The following is a 24,578-nucleotide window of genomic DNA, read 5'->3' as shown; positions in this document are numbered from 1 at the left end:
GACTGCATGGCTGCTTGGGAAATACAACTGACTTAATCTTGAACCTCAGTTTAAAGGGCAGCTTTAGTATCAAATGAAATCCTTTATGGCAGCAGAGAGACATTTTTCCTTATCCTCGTCTGCTGTCATTTATGTAAACATCTTCCTTTCCAACTGGCATAAGGGATCTCTGTAAGAATAGCTGATAATGAACAGCAGTGTTGCTGCACTGCCTGGCAGTGTGCTTCAGCTGTGATTCAAACAGGTTTTCACGCCATCATGTTAAGTTGCTGGGGGTGGAGGGCAAGGAGTGACCTAACTCATCTGATTGTAGATTCCTTTTTGTGCAGTCTCCCCTCTTCCTCCCACTTATGCACACGGTAAGTATAGCCACTTAGGAGGGGGAAGTGTTTGCCTGTCAGCTCCAGGCACAGAAGCTCACTGTGATTGCAATTACAATTTACAACTTGTCCAGAGATGCCAGAAATCAAGCTGTCCTTGAGAACTCTGCATACCATGCACAAGCCCTGAGAGTGATCAACCTCTACAGAAGCTGGCAATCTGATCACTACTGGAGGATAACTGCTTTTAGTCATCTGAAGATTAACTGTTGCAAGGCCACATTTCTGTTATTTCCATCTTTTCCTTCCATAGTATGGGAGGGTAAGATGTGTGTGTATGTGCAGGGGGGTGTTACTTTTCCATATGCAAGAGCATATGGCTGTACTGAGAAAGTATATACAGAGAAAGGATGAAGTACAAGCACAGACAGACAAGCCAGGCTGTTTGGAAACAGTTCTGCTGGCATAACACTCTAACTGGAAAATACAGGGAGGGAAAGAGTGTTTGCCTGCTAGTGGTGATGGGGGAAATCTGAACCCTGTTGAAATCAATCGGAGCTGTGAACTTGCCAGTGAATTCAGCAGGGCCAGGACTTCACCACTGGAGTCATCCATCCACAAAGTCTGCCACAGGTTTGAGGGAGAATCACATGCTTTAGTGAGTGACTGACGTTACGAGTTATTCCTAAATAAGTTAGGAAGTATATTCCAAAGCTTTTTGTTGATGGCAATGGCAGAACTCCTTATTTAAAATTTGTATTGCATTTTGCCTTGGAGACCCTGCATAAGGTTGGGCAAATCTGTGAGTGGGGAGAAGATCAGGAAGGAGTGTTAGTTTATTCACTGGGAAACATAACTGTGGATTAACTGGAACTATTAAAACTTCTAATCAAATTCAAGAAGTAGTTTTGGCTGTAAAGAGTGTGTGTGTGAAGGAAACAGTTTGAAGTGATGTCTTATTATGATTTGTTTTTAAAGGTATGAGGTACACCAATAACATGGTTGGTACCTGTTGTTGCTTTGGAATGTACGTTTGAGCTTGGTTACTGAAACATGAAGTCAGTTATTTGCTTAGCTGTATGTGTTAGCGTTATGAAGGTCAGGATCCCATACTTGCCACTGTTTTATCAGGACACAGTAGGAGAGAGCTTTTTTGAAAAAGTGTATAGAAATTGAACAGGCAAAGTATGGGAATATTAAAAAAAATTAAAGAGGCAGAGAAGTGGTGCTATGTGTATCAAAAGTGGTACACCATAGTTTAACTAGGAGACTTAATCAGAAGCTCTTGGGATTTGTTTTTCTCAGAATCACAGAATGGTTTGGGTTGAAAGGGACCTTAAAGATCATCTGGTTCCAACCCCCTTGCCATGGGCGGGGACACCTTCCACTAGACCAGGTTGCTCAAAGCCTCATCCAACCTGGCCTCGAACACTGCCAGGGAGGGGGCATCCACAGCTTCTCTGGGCAACCTGTTCCAGTGTCTCACTACCCTCACAGTAAAGAATTTCTTCCTAATATCTAATCTAAATCTCCCCTCTTTCAGTTTAAAACCGTTCCCCCTCATCCTATCACTCCATGCCCTTGTAAAAAGTTCCTCTCCCGCTTTCCTGTAGGCCCCCTTCAGGTACTGGAAGGCTGCTATAAGGTCTCCCCGGAGCCTTCTCTTCTCGAGGCTGAAAAGCCCCAACTCTCTCAGCCTGTCTTCATAGGAGAGGTGCTCCAGCCCTCTGATCATCTTCGTGGCCCTCCTCTGGACTCCTTCTTATGTTGGGGGCCCCAGAGCTGGACACAGTACTCCATGATGAGTTTTCTGTTGCTTACAGTACTGTGGGTCTCTAGTTCTTGGCATTGCACTGTATGTTGCCACCCTTCACTATATGTTAGATCTGGACCTGAGCCAGAATGCTCTCCTCCAGCTTCATATTTTCCCAGGACTTACGTACTTTGTATCTGAATGTGGGCTTTGAGGAGAACAATCTTATGCGCTTCAGTAAAAATTTCTGCTGGATACTGTAAGGACATGAATTTTGGGGACTCATCTCACAATGTGATAGTGCATGTGGGTGCTGGTCTTCTCATCTACACAGCCAGTGGATGGGGTGATTTAAGGCAGAGGGGAAGATGTTATCTGAGAGATCTTGCTGGAGTAGTAGGCTATAGCTGATAGACTTATAATTGCACACGTGAGAAACAGCCACCTTAAACATCATCAAAGTGACTGGGAACACTGGAATTCTTTGCAGTCTTTCTGACATTCAGATGCAAAGTGCAGAAATAAAACTGACAAAACTTAGTAAAATGGAAGATAAGATTATTGAATAATGTTTGATATGTTATGAGAAGCAGCTGACACAGATATTAAGATTTAAAGCAAACTTTGGCACTGGCAACTAGTGCTCACTTACCACTAAAAGAAACTGAAAGCCTATATTTCAGAAACTTCCTATTGCTTTGCATTTTTTTCTTTGTGCCCCCAGCTCACATTAGCAATATAAAATAGGCACATGTTAATGTTTAAGTTCCTAAAGGGCAATGTGTATGCCAGAATGTTGCCACACTGATAAAAAAATGCAGGTTTTTATGGGACCTCTGTTAATAAAAAAGAGGTACTGTTTCCACAGGCTTAACTGTAATGCATCCCAAACAAGCCATCACTAGTTCGAGGTTAACAGTGAATCTAATGAGGGAAAGACTGAAGAAGAAATGTCCTGATATTTAAGTCAGAGGAGCTGGCTGTAAAACTGTGTGTATATGCTGGCTAATCATTTTTGAAGTACACTTGTCTGTGATTTAGTTCAGTGCCAGATGGGTAGGATATTACATATCAGATTTTTCATGAAAGCAGGCTGATGGGGCTGTGTGTGAGCTCCAGCATGTGCTGCAACTCACGGATCAGCAACAACGCAGAAAGTGAGCAAGGGCAAAGGGCCCTGGAGGATGAATGCATTGTATTTGTCGTGCTTGGGTTTATACTGCCAAAGTGCCAAGTCAACTTGAAGTTAAGGGAGAACAAAGTTTTTTGTGTTGTAGTGAGAAAAAAAATCCAAGACTGTTTTATACGTAGATACTCGCACTGTGTCCATTTTTAACAGAAATTCAAGGGTACAGAAGCACAGGCTTATAGAAGCTGAGCTTGCAGTATCACTGTCGAAATATATTTTATCTTCAAGTCTTCTAAGAAACTGCAGTTTGGAATACTTCTCCCTTAGTGCTTTGTTGCAGATAACCCTTCAAAAATTAAGTGTATTCCATGTCTCAGTGCTGATCCAGACACCTCTGATACATCAGGAACTGTCACAGACTTATAAAAATGATATAATTAACATCTGTTCCTATTAATATTCTGCATATTATTTACCAGTGATAGTCAACTGTCCCTGTCACTGCTTGTCACATAGTTGTAACAGAAGAAATAAGATGGGGAAGTCTGGTATGTGACTGGCTTGCTGATAATCTTTGTAATATTCTGCCAATACCTTTTAGACTTCAGTGCAATAACTAGGATAAACAGAGATAGGGCTGAGGTCACAATGTGGCCGGCACTCCATGGAGCAGTAATTGTTGCTTTGAAATGCTTGGTCCTTCAATACTGAAACTGTAGTTCCAAAAACTAACAAGATTTTGCAGAGCAATATTTTCTATATTAAGTTTGGTGTAGCTTCTCATTGTAATGTACAGCATCTCTTGGACTTATGAAGATTAGAAAACCTTTGTGCTGTTTGTGCATGGTGAGCTTGTCCCTGCCCTGAGAGGCTTTCAATCAAGATAGACACAACAGAGAACGGGTAGAGGAATGGTAATTATTATACCCATTTATAGATGGGACTCTGTTAATTGCAACACAGATCTCATAACCTCTAAGCAAATTATTTAATGTTTTGTTATTAATCTTTATTTTTAATTATGTTCTGGTTTTAAATTGGCTTGGAATGTTTACTTAGAAAAGCAGATACTATATGAGGTTTGTTTTCAGACAAAGCTGTTTTATCTAATTAACTGGTGTCTAAAATGTGCTTTTCAGACATCTCTTGTTATCAGTCAGTGCTTGCCCCCAAGTCAGGTATTTTAAAGAACCCAGATGACACTTGGTATAAGGCAAATTGTGTATTAGCAACAGAAGAGAGAGAATAGGTATTCTTACCTCTTAGTTACTTATAAGGTGATAGGAATTGTATCCTGAAGGTTTCAGCTTTATATAGAATATCAGGTTTTTAATTGCGTAGACAAATATGCACTGTACAAAACAGAATTAAACAGGTTTCAGATAGACAAGGGCCTGTTGTTATCTTAATGCTTTAAATGACAAATGGTATAAAAAAGTTTAAGAAAATAGTTATGTAGATTTTTGAGCTATGTTGACAAATTGCAGCTGTGTTGCATTTGCTCCATACTAGCTTCAAAGGCATTCATTGATCGACTTGCATAGGTAAATCCTGTGATATGGAGCAGGATCGATGCAAAGGTAGGAAATGGCTGAGGTACAGTCAAATAACCTCAATAAAGTAGGGGCACGTGGAACAGGGACTAGCTACGGGCCCTTCCCTCGGCTTCGAGTTACTGAGTGGAGGTGATGTTGGTGTATTCGCAACCCCCAGGTTGAATCTATTTGGAAACGTTCTCCAGTGTTGAAGGTACTTTTGCTGGCTAGGCAGTGCCCTTTGGTGGAGTTCAGTGGGATGATTCGTAAACACATATAAAAACAGAATTTGGCTCTTTGTATGTTTTCTGAAATTGTTTTTTTTTAAAATGAAGTATTGTTGGTTTAGGTTAGTGGCTAGAGTCACCTGCTAAAAATGCAAGTCCTCTGAGAATTTATTTTAGTAGTGAAAGTGTTTGGAGGAGGTTTGGAAAGAAATGGTGTTTGAAATGGGGAAAGAAAGTGAATTTCCTTGGTGAAATATTTTCTTGGCAAACAAATGAAAAAATATTTCTTGGTAAAATACGTTAACTTGTTGGAACTAAAAGGAAGAGGTTTCCACTGAAGCTTTTCAGTGGGAGATAAATTCTAGTGAATTCCTCAGCTAGATGTTTTAGAAATATGTTAGTGATTGAAACACCTGTTTTGTCATTTTCTGAATGAACTCTGGCAGATTTCTGTTTTGAAGTAATTGGTTGTTTCAAAACTCAGACTAAGTTTATAAGACAGGAATGTTGTCAAATCCAGATTGGAATATTAAATATTTTTCCCATGTGATTAAGTTGTGGGCAGCAGGGAGGAGTGTGAGGCCTGAGGAATTTTTTGTTTAGCTGAGTAAAGAATGGGAAACATTTTCCAATGAGACAGAGGTGTCTGTCTCACTCCCCTGCCTGTATAAATGAGACACAATTCCAGGTCACTTTCAAATTAATGTTGGCCTGCCCATAGCTGGTGACTGATACCTGTTTTCTCCTTTCCTACATAGTCACAGCACAATCTAAACATGCTGTCTTTATCTACTTCCAAAACTTCCTCTCAGGGAACCCTCCTGTAAAGCCTCCAGTAATGTGCAGCAGCTTGCTGTGGCTTTGGCATTTCACTGGCAAAGAAATCTGCTGAGGGTGACCAAAGAATTGGCAACTTGGTGTCATTTGAGCTTCACAGTGTGCCTCTTGGAGGCACAGCATGTTCTTTGATCCCAGTCAGATGTCATACCAGGGTAGTGTAGGTCTTTAAAAACAACTTTTTAAAAATGAAAATGTAAATGCATGCAACAAGGAAGAGAGAGGATGGATTAATACATGTAACTCTACTACTGTTTTATAAAAGTCATCCCAAACAGGTTATTGCATTGGTTAGAAAGGCTGGTGGTGTAACAGCTATAGATACCTTTTCCTGCTTTTTATTGCATGTCAACCCCTTGACTACTGAGCTTGGCAGTAAGATGCAAAATAGGTGCTAGCTGTCAAAACTCTCTACAGTGTGGATGAGGTTACTACTTTATAATCAGGGTGCAAATTGACTGTGCTTCAGATCTGAAAGCCAGCTTGCCCTTTGTATGGCACATCCATAGAGCTGCTGTGAATATGTCTCTAACACTAACGTCGACACAGCGGTAGTGCCTTGTGGTTCCAGGTTTTCTAATTGTGCTTCCTTTGCCTGAAGTTTCCCTGGCAGTGTCACTTAGCCTTTTTCACTTTCTTTCCTAGACAGCTGCAAGGTACTGTTGAAAAGCAGATTTACTCCAGTCAGCCTTGTTGCAGTTTGGTGTAGGAAATGCTAGGAAAAGAGGTTTGGGTTTTGACTTGGAGAGTCCTTTTAGTTGACTAGTCCTTTGGAAAATCTGGATCTGTGATACCATGCCATCATAGTAGCATAGTTGAATGTTCTTGGGATTGTGGTAATTACCAAAGGGGGTGAAAGTATAACATAAATTATTATGTTGCCCTGTTCATACCACTCTCAAATTGCAGATTACTTACAAAACAGGCATTCCCTCCTGCAGTACTGCAAGTTTAAGTGGTGTTTGCCCATAACTTTGTCTTCTTGGCTTCTATACTTAAGGGAGATCTTGTGTTTATGAGAGTGTCTACACAGCCACAAATACAAATTAATAAATACAGTTGTATTGATTGATTTGACTGAGGCTTTTGTATAGGTAACAGACAGTTGGCCACTCATTCATGCAGGTTTGTTCCTGGAGTTGTTTGGCTGTCCCTGACAGAAGTCTGGACCTGAATATGGCCACACATTGAAGATCAGATGTAGGGGGGGTTAATGCAGATGTCAAGATTTTATCAACATGAAAAAAAGATTCATATTATTCTGTTATATCATTTTATATATATATATATCATATATGTTGCATGTGTATTACCCTGACTGTAGGATATGCTCAAGTCTTGTCAAAGTTTAGGGAAAAGAGTGTGCCCAGGTGGCCAAGAAGGCCAATGGCATCCTGGCCTCTATTAGAACAGTGTAGCCAGCGGTCTAGGGAAGTGATCGTCCCCTCTGTACTCGGCACTGGTGAGGCCGCATCTTGAGTACTGTGTTCAGTTCTGGGCCCCGCACTTCAAGAAAGATGTTGAGGTGTTGGAGCGAGTCCAGAGGAGGGCGACCAAGCTGGTGAAGGGTCTGGAGGGTCTGACCTATGAGGAATGGCTGAGGGAGCTGGGGTTGTTTAGCCTGGAGAAGAGGAGGCTCCGAGGTGACCTTATTGCACTCTACAACTACCTGAAGGGAGGTTGTAGTGAAGTGGGAGTTGGCCTCTTCTCCCGGGCAACTAGCGATAGGACAGGAGGGCACAGCCTCAAGCTTCGCCAGGGGAGGTTCAGGTTGGACATCAGGAAGAATTTCTTTACAGAAAGGGTTATTAGACATTGGAATGGGCTGCCCAGGGAGGTGGTGGAGTCACCATCTCTGGATGTGTTTAAGAAAAGACTGGACATGGCACTTAGTGCCATGGTCTAGTTGACAGGGTGGTGTAGGGGCAGCGGTTGGACTCGATGATCCCAGAGGTCTCTTCCAACCTGGTTGATTCTGTGATTATGATTAGAATATAAGACAAGCTGCCAGTCTTAAGGTTTATAAGAAGCCCCCTCTCAAACCATATCTATAGTCAGGCCAGGGGTTTGAGCTACCTTCGCTCTCCTTTGTGCTGACTGACTAAATTCTGGCCACTTTTCAGAGACAGGTTACTGACCTGGGTGGGCATCATCCCACAGATGTCCATGGAAGGGGGCAGAGGAACTGTCCCAGCTCACAGCCAAGTTCCCTCACAGTCCTCTCACAGCAGGACTAGGGAGAAAATGCGGGGAACAGGAGAAAAAACTCCTGGGTCAAAATAAGGATAGGGAAATCAACCGCCACTTACTGTCACAGGCAAAACAGACCTGACTTGGGGAATTTAACTTTATTTATTACCAATTAACATAAATATTTAATAGCTGATTTGGTATGAGCAAACAAAAAAAAACCCAGCTGCCCAGTAACACCCTGCAGACAGCCCCCGCCTTTCCTTGCCCCAGCTGCAGTCACTCCCCTCTGGGCTGCCTGTGGCCCCTGCGCTGGCTGGAGCCCACACGGCCGGTTTGGGGCAGCCCCAGCCGCCTCTCCTGCAGCCCCCTGCCGCCACAGCCCGACCAGTCACTCGCAGTGCTCCCAGTATGGGCTGTTCCAGCAGCATCCTAAAGCTGGACAGTATCTGGCCAGCAGCAAGGGTCAGACCCACATGTAGCTGGACACAGAAGGACTCGGCCAGGATGGAGGTTCTGCCGCAGCAGGTGGATCACGGGGCAGAGCCCGTCCTTGCAGCAGGTGGGAGAGGCGATGCAGTGCACGGAGATGGGAGGTGTACGAATTTTGGTGCTGGCAGTGATTTTCTTTCAAGCATTTTTTTAAAGAGGTTTTTAATTGTAATTTTATCTTCAGGAGAAGAGTGGGTCAAGAGGATGGTAAAAGAAAGACTAAAGAAAGTAGAGAAGAAAAGGGTGGAGGAAAAACTGCAGAAACGCAGGAGAAATAGCAGACAGAGTAATATTGAAAGGAAGAAAGTGCTGTAACACAGGAAATGTGTGGCAGCTGTTAATGACTTTGGCTCACTGATGGCAGCTTGATCAAAACCAAAAATCTAACAGTGAACCAAACAGTCCAATGAAACACTTTTTATTTCAATATCATCATCCCTTTACAGTACTTGAGTCCTGAGTGTGATGCTTTTATGCAGCTGAATACAGATGAGGGAAACATGGAGATGAGTAGTCTAGTTTGAATTCTCAGTTGTGAGAGATGAAATACCTGGGTTATGGGCAAAATGTATCTTTGATTAAAACAGCTCTTAATGTTGATAGTACACTTGATGAAATTAGGTTTCAATCTGATGCAATCCCTTTAAATTGATACTGAAGAAGGAAGGAGCTTTGAATGTGTGATTATAAAGTCAAGCTTTTCAGTGATACCAGAAAATTTCGAAGCAGTGCCCCAAGACTCTTCAGAAAGGAGTAAGAACTTGATAGATTTTTTTTTCTCTATCACTCGTTCTTGAGACCTTGCCATCACTCATCTTAAATCAAAAATCAAAGCAATAACTCCCTTCTTCTGAAAGGAATCAGCAGCTGAGGCTGAAAATGTTTGTAAGCTGGTCAGTGGTAAGGTCTGCTTTCCCTCCTGTTCGAATAATGCTGAAATTATTGTTTTTTAGAATGTAAGTTTAAAACTTCAAACATTTTTGCTTGTTGCATCAAAATAGTAAGAAACAAATCACTTTTGACAGACTATTCTGAAATAATGGTGCGTGTCACAAACTGTAAGTAAAACATTTGTCAGAACGATACCGTATCTTTACAAATAGATGTGCATGCTGTTAAACCACTTACATGCCACCTGCAAAGGGGGATGGCCAGCCGGAAACCCACTGCTACTTCTCTTGACTGCTTTCAGTGGAAATGTTTCTGGTTGCTGAAGTCCTGAACTCTTGGCCATTTATGCATAAAAGTGAACTGAAAATGGGCGAGATTTTACTTTGTAATCACTAGAATCGATGTTTTCAGGCAAGGTTCAAGGAAAGGCTGGTGGGAGTTGTCCCCTGACTGGATGTTTGACAGAAAATCTTCACTTAGCTTATTGTGCACTAGAGGTTATTCCTTTAGACTTGGGATTCCTCCTCAGCTGTCTAACACAGGCTCTGATGAATTGGGAGGCTTAATTGGTACAAAGTCAGCAGGGAGAAGTAAGAAGCATATGGTGTGTGGGTTCTACTAAATGTATCTCCTACTTCTTCAAACATTTAAGCATGTGCTTAACTCTAAGCACTTGAGCCGTGCTGGAGTCAGCGTGGTTGCCCATGCCCTCTGCGTTTGCAGGACAGGGACCACAATACTGCTTTTTTCTTTTATTTTCGTTTTCTCTAAAATATACAGTGAGCCAGATTTGCTTCTGTAAGCGGATGAATGTATCTATTCCTGCATGAATAGGACCCACTGCTTCTCTAAGGTGGGCATGGAATATTTGACCCAGCAGTCTGTAAGCATCACCTTTGAGAGGGAGAGCTTTCAAATCCCTGAATTGTGCTGGTTTCAATACGTGTTTGGAGGAAAGTCAGGCATCTCTCTCATGCATTTGAATCGCATGGGGCAATCGCATGCATTTGAATTCAGTGTCAACAATGCAGGCTGTACCTCTGCTGTGTTGAGTCGAAGAGACTATATACCCTCTCTGCTGTGTGCAAGTGCTGTGATAAGGAAAGGAGTCTCAGAGGGTATGCCTGCTCTGAGAAATGCAGCACGTTCAAAGAAACACACCACCTCCAGAAAAGGCTGTGCACCTGTTCAGCAGTGCCCCAGCCGGAGACCAGCTCTGCTTCTGCACGCTGGAGAGCACATTACTCTAGTGGTGTATCATGCCTTGCTCCTCACCAAGCTGCTGCCTGGATGCAGGGTGGGACACTGACCCAGAGCCAGCTTCCCCAATGGCCCTAGTTTGGTCAGAGCCAGGTGAGCAGTACCTACCTGATGCTGTTTCCATCACATTTGTTCACGATAGAATGCAGTGTGGGGTTTTTTTTTTCCTTTCACTCTTAGTTTTTATCCTAGAAAATTTGGGGTGTAGCGGCACACCTGGCAGCTGCATTTTCAGACCTTTCTGAAGGAATAAGTTAATCTCACCATTTGATGGCGTGGCACACTTATACTCCAGTATGCAGTGATTCTACTTAGTACCCAAGGGACCTCTGGTCAAGCTGCTCATTGGAAACTGAACTCAAAAAGGCTCAAACCTCTTACATGTCCACGAAGTCCAAAAGGACCCATTCAAAGCCTGTAGTCTCTTTAATCGTAAGAGTTTGTCCTGGGTCTGAGGAAACACGTGTTAACAGGACACATACTGTTATCTTCTCTGTTCACATATAGCTTCCTTAACATGGCTTCCTAAAGCAAAACGAGCATGGGGGCAGTTTTGAGGAGACAATGGTTAGTGCAAAACTCTAGCTAACAGCCCTTTAAACTTCCTTAATAACAGGGTCTTGATTTACAGCTCTAGTTGTATCGTGCTGTGCCGGCCAAACTCAGTGTTTCCACACAGAAAAAGCGATTGATCATGTGAACATGAGTATAGGATTTCACAGAATCACAGAATCAACCAGGTTGGAAGAGACCTCAGGGATCATCGAGTCCAACCGTTGCCCTGACACCACCCTGTCAACTAAATCATGGCACTAAGTGCCATGTCCAGTCTTTAAGACCTGAATGTGCAGTTACACTTCTGTGCAACAACCATTGATGAAATTGTACCTATTGTAAGTATTTATCTTGCTTTTTGCTTGGAGTATGGATATGGATGTATAGAAAGATTTTTTTATTTTTAAATACTTCATTTGTTTCTGAATCCTGCTTCTCCAGTGAGAAGTTGAGAGAATTTGTATACGACCTTGGTGTTGTCACCATCTCTCAGGAGGGTACAGTGCCAGAAACCTGTTTTGTCCCAGGACAGGGGATATGCTGGTGTACTCACATGAGCCAAGTTAAACTGCATAGCTCAGTCCTGCAGTAGTAACCTCAGGGTTGAATCTGCCCTTGCAGCATTCAAGTGCTGCTCAGTGTATTACGCAGCAGTAAAATTGGTTATGGAAGCTGTTGCCAAGTCCCAAGTAAGACTTTTGCCTGAAAGTGGTCTGTTAACTGTGTCTGCTCCTAATGATTATAAAACGTTTCCTGGAGAAACAGCTGCGGCAGTTTATGCTGTTACAGTTCTCCCTCTGTTTGCTACTATCCCGCTGTGGGACTCTTGATATCCTTTGTTGGTCCCTATAGCTGCATCTCTCATTTCATTTTCAGAAATGGCCGAGACATGTCAACAGAAGCTTTCCAGAGAGTATCTGCCCAAGTGGTGAAAAATTGCAGCCCAGGGGTTGAAAGTAGAGCAATGCTGTAAAGCAATTGAAAACTGCGTCTTGCATAGGAAGTACAGGGGAAATATGACAATGGGTATCTCTGTCATACAATAAATGTGGGCATGTACGTTGTTGAGTATGTCTGTTGTGCCGTCTCTCAGCTTAAGTATTTGTGCAGACTGCATAGGCTAAGTTGCCTATAATCTAAAAATTTGTAAGACCTAGCAGACAAACAAAAGACATTGAAAATACATTGCACTGTAATTGGATCTGCCCTGAAGCAGGTCAGACATGCATTCCAGACAGGTGTTTGCCCTAGCAATTAGAAGCATTGTAAAATTAATGTAAAAAGCAGTGTATTCACTAGTATCTCTCCTGTTACCAGAGCACAGCTTGTGCTTTCAGAAAAATGCACAGCACAGTATGAAGTCAGCTTTTAAGTACATTTATTTACTCGACAATGATTAGGAAAAACAGGTGGGTTGTTCTTTTCTGCCTTCTTTTGTTTTGTTCTGTTTTGTTTGAGGGCATTTTATGGTGAGAACAGTTAGAAGCAAAAGGTTGGGAAACCAGAGATTTTTCAGACTTTGTCCCTGCTTACCAAATTCTTTATCAGGTGCATATGTTCATCTGGCTTAACTGGAGCAGTAAAATTTACCCTGGGCTTGCTGAATTAGGGCAGCAGATTTGTGATACTTCTCTGGAACAGGCAGCTTGTTTCTCCTGCACTGGCTCTGAGGGATAGCATGTGTGTGTGGAGCACTGGAAGGGGGGGACATGGGCTGCCGAGAAGTGAGCTTCTCCCAGTGCTCTGTGTGGTATGGCTATTGGCGCTCAGGAAGATCATGTGTTAAAGAAGGAGCCTTCAGAAGGAGTATCTTTTCCCCTCTGCAAGGTATTGAAACATTGTTTCGAATGCTAATTCTCTCATTAGGTGAAGTCTACAGCAACAAGATGATGAGGTTATCAAGCATTGCATTAGAAGGTGCTGGGATTCACCATACCGTACAGGATTCTTAATGACACAACCTGTTAACATGTTTCAGAACCTCTGTAAGCAGCTGAGAGAAGGTCTCTTGACTGATTCTCACATTCTGATTTCCTTTAGAGCATGGTTTTGGACTCGGCAGGGTGGTGGCTCGCTGTCAGCTCTGCCCTGTTCCAGGACCCCAGGGGTCTCAGGATTTTCCTGTATGCCATCTCTAGCGTCTCACAAACAGTCTGGCCAGGGATGCTTGACCATGTACTGAACTGGTGTACTAATTAACGAGGACGTGTGCTGGAAGAGAGTTGTGTCCTGGACCGCTCGGGGTAGAGAATAAATTTTCAACATGGACATAAGTATGGCATTATTTTACTGCTAGTGGCACGTGCACCTTGCTGAGTCCACTGGCTTACAAACTAAATGGTCAGATAAACAAAACCAGTAACAAAGTATGCTCTGCAGGGACCAGCATGCTGGCTAATATTTATGTTCAGTTGTCGGCTGTAATTGTTAGCAATAACACATAAAAGTAGGAAAGGAGGAAGTTACATACCATCTTATAAGCTGTGCTGTAGGTGTTACTCAGAGCACTGTGGAAACCCTTTCTTCTCACAGTCTTGAGAATTGTTTTTTCTTCCTCATCCTGTAAGGCTGAAATGAAAATTCCTGCTTTAGTTGGATTTTGAGTTACTTTTCAGAAACAGCAGTCAAACCAAATGCATTTCAAACATGACTGCAGACTATGGATAGATCAGGAAACAGTTTTAGGTGGGATTTTCAAAGCTGTCTAAGGAATGAACGTGACTTAACTGACCTGTGAGAAGTGAGTGACTAGTTCCCTTCGTCATCTGTGTTGACAAGTGCTTTTAGCCTGGATGTAACTATGCATTGTATCGTTACAGTGATGGCCAGCTCTCGTGACTTAAATAAACTCTACCTGTCTAAGCATGTTTTGGCAGTCTAAGAGCAGGTGGTCTGAGGGCTTCTTCTGGCCAGTCTCTGTGGGTTAGCAAATGCACCTCCTCAGACCCCTATTGACATAGCTGCGCTGGCAGCAACCAAAGTCATAGGTCTGGTGATGGCTCACTGGGACCTGCAGCTCACTCCTCTTCTTGGGTGTGCTATTGTGTTACTAAATGCACATGACACATGGATCAGTGTAAAGCATTAAAATAACATTTATGTTATTGTTCAATATAATTGTTTATTATAGAGTTGTGTATATAAATCACAGGAGTTGAGCTTAATGTGGCAATAATTCAACCACATTCAAAAGGGGCAGACGAGAGGAATGATCATAGAATCACAGAATAGGTTGGGTTGGAAGGGACCTTTAAAGGTCATCTAGTCCAACCCCCCTGCAATGAGCAGGGACATCTTCAACTAGATCAGGTTGCTCAGAGCCCCATCCAACCTGACCTTGAATGTTTCCAGGGACAAGGCATCTACCACCTCTCTGGGTGACCTGTGCCAGTGTTTCACCACTCTCACTGTAAAAAATTTCTTCCTTGTGTCTAGTCTAAATCTACCCTCTTTTAGTTTAAAACCATTACCCCTGGTCCTCTCTGGGACCCATCTTTCTTGTAGATCCCCTTGAAGTACTGGAAGGCTGCTAGAAGGTCTCCCCAGAGCCTTCTCTTCTTCAGGCTGAACAACCCCAACTCTCTCAGCCTTTCTTCACAGCAGAGGTGCTCCAGCCTCTGATCAGTTTCGTGGCTCTCCTCTGGGCTCGTTCCAAAGGGTCTATGTCTTTCCTATGCTGAGGACCTCAGAGCTGGATGCAGTACTGCAGGTGGGGTCTCACGAGAGCAGAGTAGATAGGGAGAATCACCTCCCTTGACCTGCTGGTCACGCTGCTTTTGATGCAGCCCAGCATACGGTTGGCTTTCTGGGCTGCAAGTGCACGTTGTCGGCTCACGTCCAGCTTTTCATTCACCAGTACCCCCAAGTCCTTCTCCACAGGGCTGCTCTCAATGCCTTCATCCTCCAGCCTGTATTGATACTGAGGATTGCCCCAAGCCAGGTGCAGGACCTTGCACTTGGCCCTGTTGGGTTCATGAGGTTCATACAGGCCTACTTCTCAAGCTTAATGTGACCCGTTTTCTGTATACAAAATAGCGTATCTGAGAAGTATAACACTGAATTGAACGTGGAAGGCTCAATTAAAGTCACTTGCTGTTCTCTCTGTGACGAGGCTGGGGGGACACACAACAATGGCCCTGTCAAGCTATCTGCAGGATTAGCTGCTTTCTGCATCAAGGTCTGTCTTTACCTGCCTTCCACTTGGATATGTTAACACTGTAAGCACTGCTGTGAATAGACTATACATACATGGCATTGGTTTTAAGTAACTCATTTGAGATCTTCTAGTACCCTAGCCCATCTGGTCAGGGCTCACTGTAGACTGCAAAATACATCTTAGAGGTAAGGGCAAACTGAGCTCCACAACTGCTACCTGTGTCTGAGCTGGCTGGCTTATAGCTGTCGTGTGTATGGCTGCCACATGCTGCTGTGGTAATTAATACCTGAGCAGCAACAGCAGCATAAACAAACTCCAGGAAGAGAATTGGTCTGGCTGGAGAGCTACTCTTGTGATAAGACTTCTTGTTCCTGCAGATGGATGAAGGAGGATGCCTGATGTCCAACAGGAGCCTTTCAAAACTGTCACCGCTCCTGTCATTTCTCAGATGCTAGTGTGAGCACATGATGTTACAAATACTCTGACTCCTGGGCAAAAGATAAAGTACTGTATCTTAATCTTTTCTCTCTTCTCCTCCCCTTTTTTATTTCAACCTTCAAACGATTTTTTTTTCAGGAGAGAAAGATAAGTGATCTGGGGCTCAGTTCCTACTTCTGCTTTAGACTTCTTATATGACTGTGGATAGCGGGTTGTACTTTTCTGTACCTCAGTTTCTTCTCCATTAAATTAGAATAGGCGCAATTTTAAAATCCTTTGTGTAATTGTGCCAACTGAGTATAGAGACAAGATCTGCAGATGTAAGGCTACCAAAAGACAGGAAATTGCAGAGGCCAGTTTTAAAAGATGTTAGTGTCAGACAGCCAGGTCTGTGAGTTTAGGTGCCTCATCTGATTAAATGTTTTAGCAAATTTAATTGGGAACCAGGCTACAGAGTGCCTAAGTGCTGTGGAGATTGTAGCTCTAGGGTCTTTCATGTACAAACAGATTTTAAAATGGGGACTCATATTCCTTATTTGCTGAACAGATTTTTAAAATGCTGCTAAGTCATAATGTGTCTGTTGTTGTTGTTTGTCTGTTTTGTCTAATTAGGCTCTAGTAGAACAATTGCAATCTCTCTTACTTTGTGTTTGTGCTGTGCCGGTTAGACATAACCCTGAATTTAGTTCTCCTGTAGATGCTAGTTCAATAAAAATAGCAATACTTTTACTAATGAGAATGTGTGAGCCAGGCTTCATGCTAAATTAGTATCCCTTAGTGACTTAGATCTATAACGAAGGTTTCCCTGCTCTCTGTTCTGTGTCTCAATTCATTACAGAGCAGTCCATAATATTTTATTAACAGCATTTTTTATTTTTTCTGGAAGTGTTGCCCAAAACTATTGGAAGAATATGTGCTTTCCCATAACATCAGAATGTTACAAATGGCACTGCTTGCTTTTGTTATTGTACAGAAGTGTCTTTCCTTTGGACTCAGATAGACTTGTAAATGGCAAGTAGCTGGAGACTAATGGAGCACATGCTTCAAACCTTTCCCTCTGGTCCCTTGGCGAGCAAAAAGAATATATTCTAATCAGTTCTTATTATAAAGAAAAGTACTCCCGCTCCAAGTTCCTGGAGAAACTCTTGCCTTTACTGAGAGAGGGAGAAGGCAACAAGTACTATCCCCTTATGCATCCACAGGAGAAAAATGAATGGGGTAAAAAGAAGAAATGAGACAGAGTAATTTTGCACTCTGAAACTGGGTAATGCACCTGTCAACAGGTATTTATTCTGGTGGCCTTCAGTGACATTTTCTAGTGACAGCAGAAGAGAGGCTAAAATTGTTTCAGGGAGACCCCGTACATACCAGTTGAGTGAGCGAGAACTATATTAATTTGAATGTGAGCAAAACGACTTAAATTAAGATCCCTTTTCTAATTTCTTACTTTGGACTCTTCCTCAGAGCTCCTCCTCTAATCATCCCATCAAATAGCCCCTATTTGTTCATTTATTTATTTTATTTCTTCACATACATTTAGGAAGAAAAGGAAGGAGATACTCCCTGCAAGGGAGGCCATCTGCTCTTTTCTTATTGGGGGGAAAGAAACCCTACAATTAGTGTCTCGTTCATCTTTTCATTTTAACAAAAAAGAGAGGGAAAGAAAGAGAGAGAACTATTACGCAAATACTCTGCAATTTTGTTTCAAATATTCTTTGTACTACCATGAGCAATTTCCTTTAATACAAACTCAGCTTACTTGACAGGACTTTTTTTTGCCTTAATATAGGAAAAAAACCCCACAACTTTCATGAGTTGGGGGGAGGCATGCTATGTTCCTCTGATGCCAACTTATTCTCATCCTTTTTTTCTGTCTTTCTTTCTTTGGCACTATTACAGCTGTTATTCTTTAAGTTGTCAGAAGAATGTCATATAGGGTTTTTGAGAGAGAAAGAGAACCAACATAGCTTTACAAAGCCGTAGTTTCATCTCACTTTTCATTGGTCCATTGCCATGATGAAGTGGTCTTGAAATGGAGGGCTCAGCTTAGTGAATGAGAGAGAAAAGCTTTCTCCCTGCCTTTTTTGAATGCCAGTTGCTTGGGATGGCAGCATTATCTCTAAGAACAGATATGCAGGACTTTTTATAAAGAACTCCTGTGCTATTTGTCAGTGGTACGAGGGCCAAATAGTGTAGCCAAGAGTAAGTCCTTCTGGTCCTTGGTATTGGACAACCTAGCTAGCTAGCTGAAAACCTCTGAAAACTTGTGATCTGGAAAAGATAAATAAAGTATAGAAGAAAGAAAGGAATATTATCTCCTGTTTGTTGTGTGGGAAGCTGAGCAATGGAAAAAATCAAATAACTCACCCAAGATCTATTGGTAGAGGACTTTGGAAGACTCAGGAGCTGAGCTAAGAGACTCAGATTTAGAAAGCTGCTGCTTTGTGTGGTGGTCTACTTCTTGCAGCAACATCAGGTGACAGGCAGGACTGCTACTGCAGCTGGACTACTACTGTACCATCACAACTGCTCGTTTAGGCTATTGCTGTACAACAGTCATAGAGACGGTCACATCTTAATGACTTAACAAATCTGCTGACTTTCAGTAGGACTTATGAGCAGCAGACACATTTGAAAAGCCCACACTAAACCTCTTGGTTCTTAACCCTTTGCAGGTTGAACTTTGGGAAAGCTTCAGTTGACATATAAATGTTACATGCTTAAGCCAGTAAAATACTAAGCATAACATCTCTGACCCAGTAAGGCGGTTTAGCAATGGTCTAACTGGCCACCTAACTATACACGAGTGGCATAGTTTGCTTGCCTTAAAAAAAGCCGATGCCCAATGGATTGACCACAAATTGAGAAAATATATTGAAGAAACAAAATCAAGGGAAGTAAAACAAGACCAATGAGACCTTTAAGCAAAGTCAAGTATGTCACACTTACATCTTTGCTTCTGTGGCTGTAACAGGACAGGGAATGTAGGGCAGTTCAGAACTTCTGATCTGAGCCTTCACTGGATCTGTTCAGATAGTCTGACCCATCGCTTGAGGCTCATTACATCAAGCATACATTACATCAGACTGGATTTTGCCTAGGCATGCCTAGCACTGGATAGACAACACAGGAATTCTTGGTACTTCAGAGACACTGATCCCTTTTAGGTGCTCTACGGGAAATGGGAAATCTTGTTTGCATAGAGTCTTTAAGCACACTGGAGTAACTGGGTCGCTTTTGTTGTTACAGGAAGCTCTTATCATGGCCAGCATGGACCACCCGCACCTAGTGAGACTCCTGGGTGTCTGCCTGAGCCCGACCATTCAGCTAGTCACTCAGCTGATGCCTCATGGCTGCCTGTTGGATTATGTTCATGAACATAAGGATAATATTGGCTCCCAGCTTCTGCTAAACTGGTGTGTCCAAATAGCTAAGGTATGTAGTTCATGCTGTTCTTTTTTTTTTGTCATTTTCATAACTGAAAAACATGCCATGCAAAAAAAAAAAAAAACCCACAAACAAAAAAAAAATGTTGTTTCGTTTTTTTTGGATTTTGTTTGTGTTTCTTTTTTTCAGGCATGTTTTTGTTTTCAAGAAGGTTGAGGAATTCTTGAAATACACACTGTTTTGCTTACAGTATTATAGATTACTTGTTAATATGTAAACCAAAGTGTTTTTCTTGACTCTCTTTTCAGCTCAGTGTTAATAGGGGATCTTTTGGAGAAGAAAATAAAAAGAGGTGGGGGAAGAAGCCCCTGTGTGTCATCTGGGGCTGAGCACACCCTCTTCTACTGTTCATAGATCATCTATCACTATTCATAGATACTGATTTAACCTGACTGCAGTTTTCAACCTTTCTGAATCTGCATTGACAGTTAAATTCTGATTTGCCATCAATTGTCTGCCCCCCCACTGCCAAGAAGATAAATATTCCCTTCATGTCACTCCTTTGGGAACCACCACAGTTCTGCTGTGTTTAAGACCTATCACAACAGCTGAGGCTGGAGGGTAATATTGCTCGTCTCTGCAGAACAGGAAATCTCAAGGGCCAGATCCAGCTTTGCTTGCTGTGGTGTAATGCGCTCTGCCTTCCTGCGGGGTTTTAGGAGCAAGAGTGAAGCCATTATCATTCAGATACAGACTGCACTTCAGCTGAGGTGGAACAGAGTGTAGGTCGTAAATGCAGCCCTAATGTAATCCTTGCACAATGTTTTACCTATGTTTTAGGTATGTTTAGGTATTCAGTGTTGAACTAAGGCCAAGTTATTGATAATATGTTGCAAAGAGTAACAAGATCTGGAAGCCTAGGGTGCCATGTTTTTTCCTCTATCTTAAAGGGTCTTGCAACCATAGTTCTGTACAGTTATGTTACTACGAATGAGAATCTGGAACCCACTTTTTATTTAGTTATTTGGAAGTTATCTAAAGTTTTAGATTATTTTGGTGAAAATGCTTTTTATGTACCAACGTACTTATATTAAATCTGCAGCCTTAAGTGAGTTTTCTACAACATCTATTACGAAAACTTAATTCAATTTGTAATGTTGAACTTTTAGCACTGGAGAGAAACCTGGACATTCAGCAATTGTTTTGCTGGACCGAATAGCAGCCATCAAGTAAACATTCACTTCTTACAAAAACTTAAATACAAAATACTTTTTTACAAAAGTAAGAAAACTGAGAAATTCAGCTAGCCTTGCGTTTTTCTTCAAGGAGAGGAGGAGTTTGAGGTTCATCATTAATAGGGACTATTTTCTTTCCAGGATCAGATCTGTTGTCAAACCTGCTTGAAGGTGACAGTAGGTGAAATGACTATAACTCTGGGTAGAAGGGTTGATCCATAGAAGGCATGGGGGGAATCTCAGATCCACATTCTGATGTTGCAGCATTTTGTAGATGTGTTAATATCTGTGATTCTGCTGTGCTATGGTGGTAAAGCAGCCAGACTTGCACAGAATATTGGAAGGCACTGATGGGGATTGCCTGTATCTGGAGATTTGCAAGGGTTTGTTTAGGGCTGTTACAAGCCTAAGGAAGGTGGGGGAGAAAATACATATTCCTGTTTGAGTCTTTTCTCTCAATGCAACCTCCTTCCCATCTGTTCTCCACTCTCTTGATTGATAGCAGCCGTTATTATTTATTACAAAACATTTACACAGTGGCATATGTGAAAAGATAATCCACCTTTATTTTCACTTTGTGCATGCATATGGCCGTTGACTCATTGCACTAATAGCTGTACTTGCTTTGCTAGGGACTTTATGTGGGCAGCTGATTTAGTGAAACAAATAGCCTGATCCATAGTGGAGGCTTACAGAGCTGACAGATCCATGGGAGGGTCTGTGGAAGGCAGGCCATGGTTTTCGCATGGTGATTCTTATCAAAGTGAAATGGGTTCTGAACTGCTTTCCGTTGTACATGGTTTCAGCAAAATGTGGGGATTGGATTTAGGTACACTCATTTGAAAATCATTGCCTGACGGTTTCCTTGATCACCGTGAGATGTGGGAGGAGAAGATGAGGTATTACAGATATTTGAGTTCTGAGATGGTGCGTAACCAAGCAGGGCAAAGAAGTGAGATCTTACGCATAATGTTAACTGATGAAGTGTCAGGAAGAGGAAGGGAGTTTCTTTATAACAAAAAGTGGCCTATTAATGAGGGGAAGTTTAGGGAAGTTTAGTTATTTTATTGAAGTTTAATTAAATTTATCTTCTGCATCACAATAATCTTGAGGTTAATTTTGCCTTGGCCTCACATTACAGCATGAAGCTCATCCACTTGGCTACCCATAAAGGGGACAGCAGCAAGTGACTCTTTTCTTGAGAAAGTGTGGTACTTGGTACATATGACTGGCCTGTTAACTCTGGGCTATCACAGTTTGTCTGGATTATTTTCTCCTTGGTTTCTTCATGTGTCTCTTTCCCTTGTCTTATTTTTACTACAGTGGTTAGTACTAGGCATGGAGAGAATCAGTACGTGTCTGAGTTCTGCGTTTTGCTGCGTTTGCATGCATATCGGTGGTATTTAGTAGGGGATGGCTTGTTATAGTTGAGAAGGTCACCACAGGTACTCATTACTGTGCCAGTATGGTGCAATCCTGTTGTGGAAGTAGACTGAAAAGAATTAAAATGTACCTTTAACTCCTTATTTTCTTTTTGTCTTTGGAGTCCTTGAATGACAGCTGTGTGATGAAAGTCTTCCCCGCCAGGCTGCATCTATACATAAAGATACATATCTTAATTATTATATAGGAGGCTATCAGTGAAGAGAGGAAGGAGGTGGGGGCATATGAGGCTGTGCCCACCGCATAATGTATGAGTAATGCAAATGCTGTGCAGAATTTTGTGCATTACATTGTGCTTTCTGATAGGATACGGGAATGCCTATTGCCTTGCTGTCTCTCAGACTGTAATGTCAGTTGGGATTAGAGGACGTACACAGGAAAATGTTTCAGAACTGGTAGGAAGAATAATCTTTGAGATCACTGGACCAGGAGTCCCCTTATCCCAAAAAGTGGAATAAATGTGCTAGTCCCCTGCTAGCAGCAGGGAAGTAGTAATACTTGTTTTCCACTCATCTGTCACATTTAACAGTGACTAGGAATCAGTCTGCAGTCTGCAAATAGGAAAGACTCAATTTGCCTACAAATAGACTGGTCTCTAGAGGAATGAATGCAGAAGGTGGCTGTTGCATCAAGCACAAGTTTCCATTCACTGCGGGAAAGGTCTGTGTCCCACATACCTGTATCCACTGTGCTCACGTTTCAGGCTCTGTCATAAGGCTTGAGAATGTCTCTCCACATCTTGCTTTTCTAGGCTTTTGGGAGTGATTGATTTTGTCTTTCTGAAAGCTACTAAAAAAGTGATTAGTAATGTAATAAGAGGCAAAAATGGTCAGTGACCTCCTAGTCCTATTCTCTGCTCCCTGAAGCAGCTTTTGGTATCTTTTGTTAGATACATCATTCTAGTCTCACCTTCCCTCTTTTTATGGTGAGAATTTTCCCCAACAAGAAGAGAACTGAAGGAATTGGAAATGCCTTGATTGTGAAGTTCAGGCTGATTTTTACGAATAGTTTAAAATCAAGTTGCTGCTGCAATACAGTTCCTCCCTACTGCGCTTTTCTCCATCTGCCAATGTGCAGGCTTTTATTTATCGAAGTCATTGCTTCAAAGTTCACTTGTTCTGCCAGGCTGTTCATTTCCATATGTCTCTACTTCTGTACAACTAGATGCAAAAACTAGTTAGGCGCTATGCCTGGTTGCCAACCTGCATATGGCTCTGGAGATCATTTCTGAAGGTTGACGATAGGGCAGTTATTAAGTATTATCTACTGCCAGTTGAAAAAAAGCTTGGATGCTTTTTCTTTTTGCTTATACAGATTGTGTTGAATTTATTCTGACTGTTATATCATTGTAGGGTAATTGTGTTCTCTTTCCAGAAGCTTTAGCTGCTTATTTTATGGATGGAAGTTATAAAAATAGAGTAGCCCCCAAGCGTTCTGCATAAAACATGGTTGTTAGACAGCAGCTGTGTCTAAGGGGGTTCTTCCCTTCTGCTTTGCAGATACACAAGGCATCTCCTTGTGTCTCACTTCTACGTGTAGTGTCTCATTAGGGACTGAATGTTTAACCTTTTAGCTCTGAGTTCAGCTCAGCAATTTTATGTAGAGTTTGATGTCCAGGAAAGCAGTAAACTATGCTCACATGCCAAGATACTTCCTAGAGAGGGAGAGTGACAACCTTGGTGGCCTTATGGTACGCAAGGGTAGAATAATGCTTCATAAACGTCCCTGGTGTTGGCTACTTGAGAAACAGATTGAGAATCAAATTTTGTAAAGTTAGCACGAGCCTAGAAGTGAATTCTCAGTGGGTGAAATATGTCCTTGTCAGCCAGTGCATGACAGATACAGGTAAATCAGGAAGATTCAACCAAAAAAAAAAAAAAAAAACCAAACAAAGGTACTGCGTGCATTGATATTTCAGTGTGTTTGCTATAATTTCTCTCAGCAAGGGCTGGCCAAACATACTCCCTGGCAACTTGGAGGTGTGGGGGCAAGGACATTCTTACAGAAATGCATTCAAGAAGAGAAGAAACATCTTGAGGTTTCTAGTCAGAAAGAGTTGGTTACACTCTGCCATTAGGTGAGGTTAACTATAAGGGACCTGTATTTGAGGCTGTATCCTCACTGTTATGCTAGTGGAAAGATTAGCCTGAGTCCTGTTGGAATTGTTTGTGCTGTGCTAGGCTCTGTCTCTCTCAAGGGCATATAGAAATGCATTTTTGCTTCTGTAACTGCATACAACGCTTGCTAAATTCAACATAGAAGTTCAACCCAGGCAGCCCCATCTACTGTGTTACTATTTTTTCTGGTAGAGTTATGATTTAATTCTGCTGCTGTTGGTTTGTGTTACACCTGCAGCAATTTTGCTGAGCAGTGTTCGAATGCAGAGGAACTTTACCTGCCACCAGAGAAGACAAGGCAGAGGAAGAGCGAGAAAGGAAGCAATCTTCCTAAAAGAAAGCAGCTTGCCTGCGATCACCTAGCCTGTGGAGGAGAGCTCAGGTCTCCTGGGTCTTAGCCAGTGCCCTATTCTGTTCTGCCCTGCATCCCCCAGAGGCTGCAAGACCTGTTTTTTTTTGCGTTCCGAACTATAATAATTCATTCACAACCCCTCAGAATACTAACAAGGCAAAGCAGAAGTAGGTTGATACAGTGGAATGTCGTGGAAGGAAAATCAAGTACTTCAGGGGATTACATTTTATACATTTTCAGTATAAAAGAATTCTCAAATTA

The 24,578-nt window shown here is 42.2% G+C and overlaps 1 protein-coding gene across 3 annotated transcripts in view; it reads left to right on the top strand.

Moving 5' to 3' along the window:
- ERBB4 (erb-b2 receptor tyrosine kinase 4) overlaps positions 1–24,578 on the top strand; it is a 660,540-nt gene that overhangs the window by 537,293 nt on the left and 98,669 nt on the right. For all 3 annotated transcript variants that reach the window (XM_068408108.1, XM_068408107.1, XM_068408106.1), the window contains exon 20: positions 19,033–19,218. In XM_068408108.1, the coding sequence (XP_068264209.1) occupies positions 19,033–19,218 (186 nt within the window). The remainder of the gene's footprint in view (positions 1–19,032; positions 19,219–24,578) is intronic.

This window comes from Nyctibius grandis, chromosome 9 (assembly GCF_013368605.1).
Source record: "Nyctibius grandis isolate bNycGra1 chromosome 9, bNycGra1.pri, whole genome shotgun sequence".
NCBI classification, from domain to species: domain Eukaryota; kingdom Metazoa; phylum Chordata; class Aves; order Nyctibiiformes; family Nyctibiidae; genus Nyctibius; species Nyctibius grandis.
The sequence above is the reverse complement of the archived record's forward strand: the minus strand, read 5'-3'. Positions and strand labels throughout refer to the sequence as shown.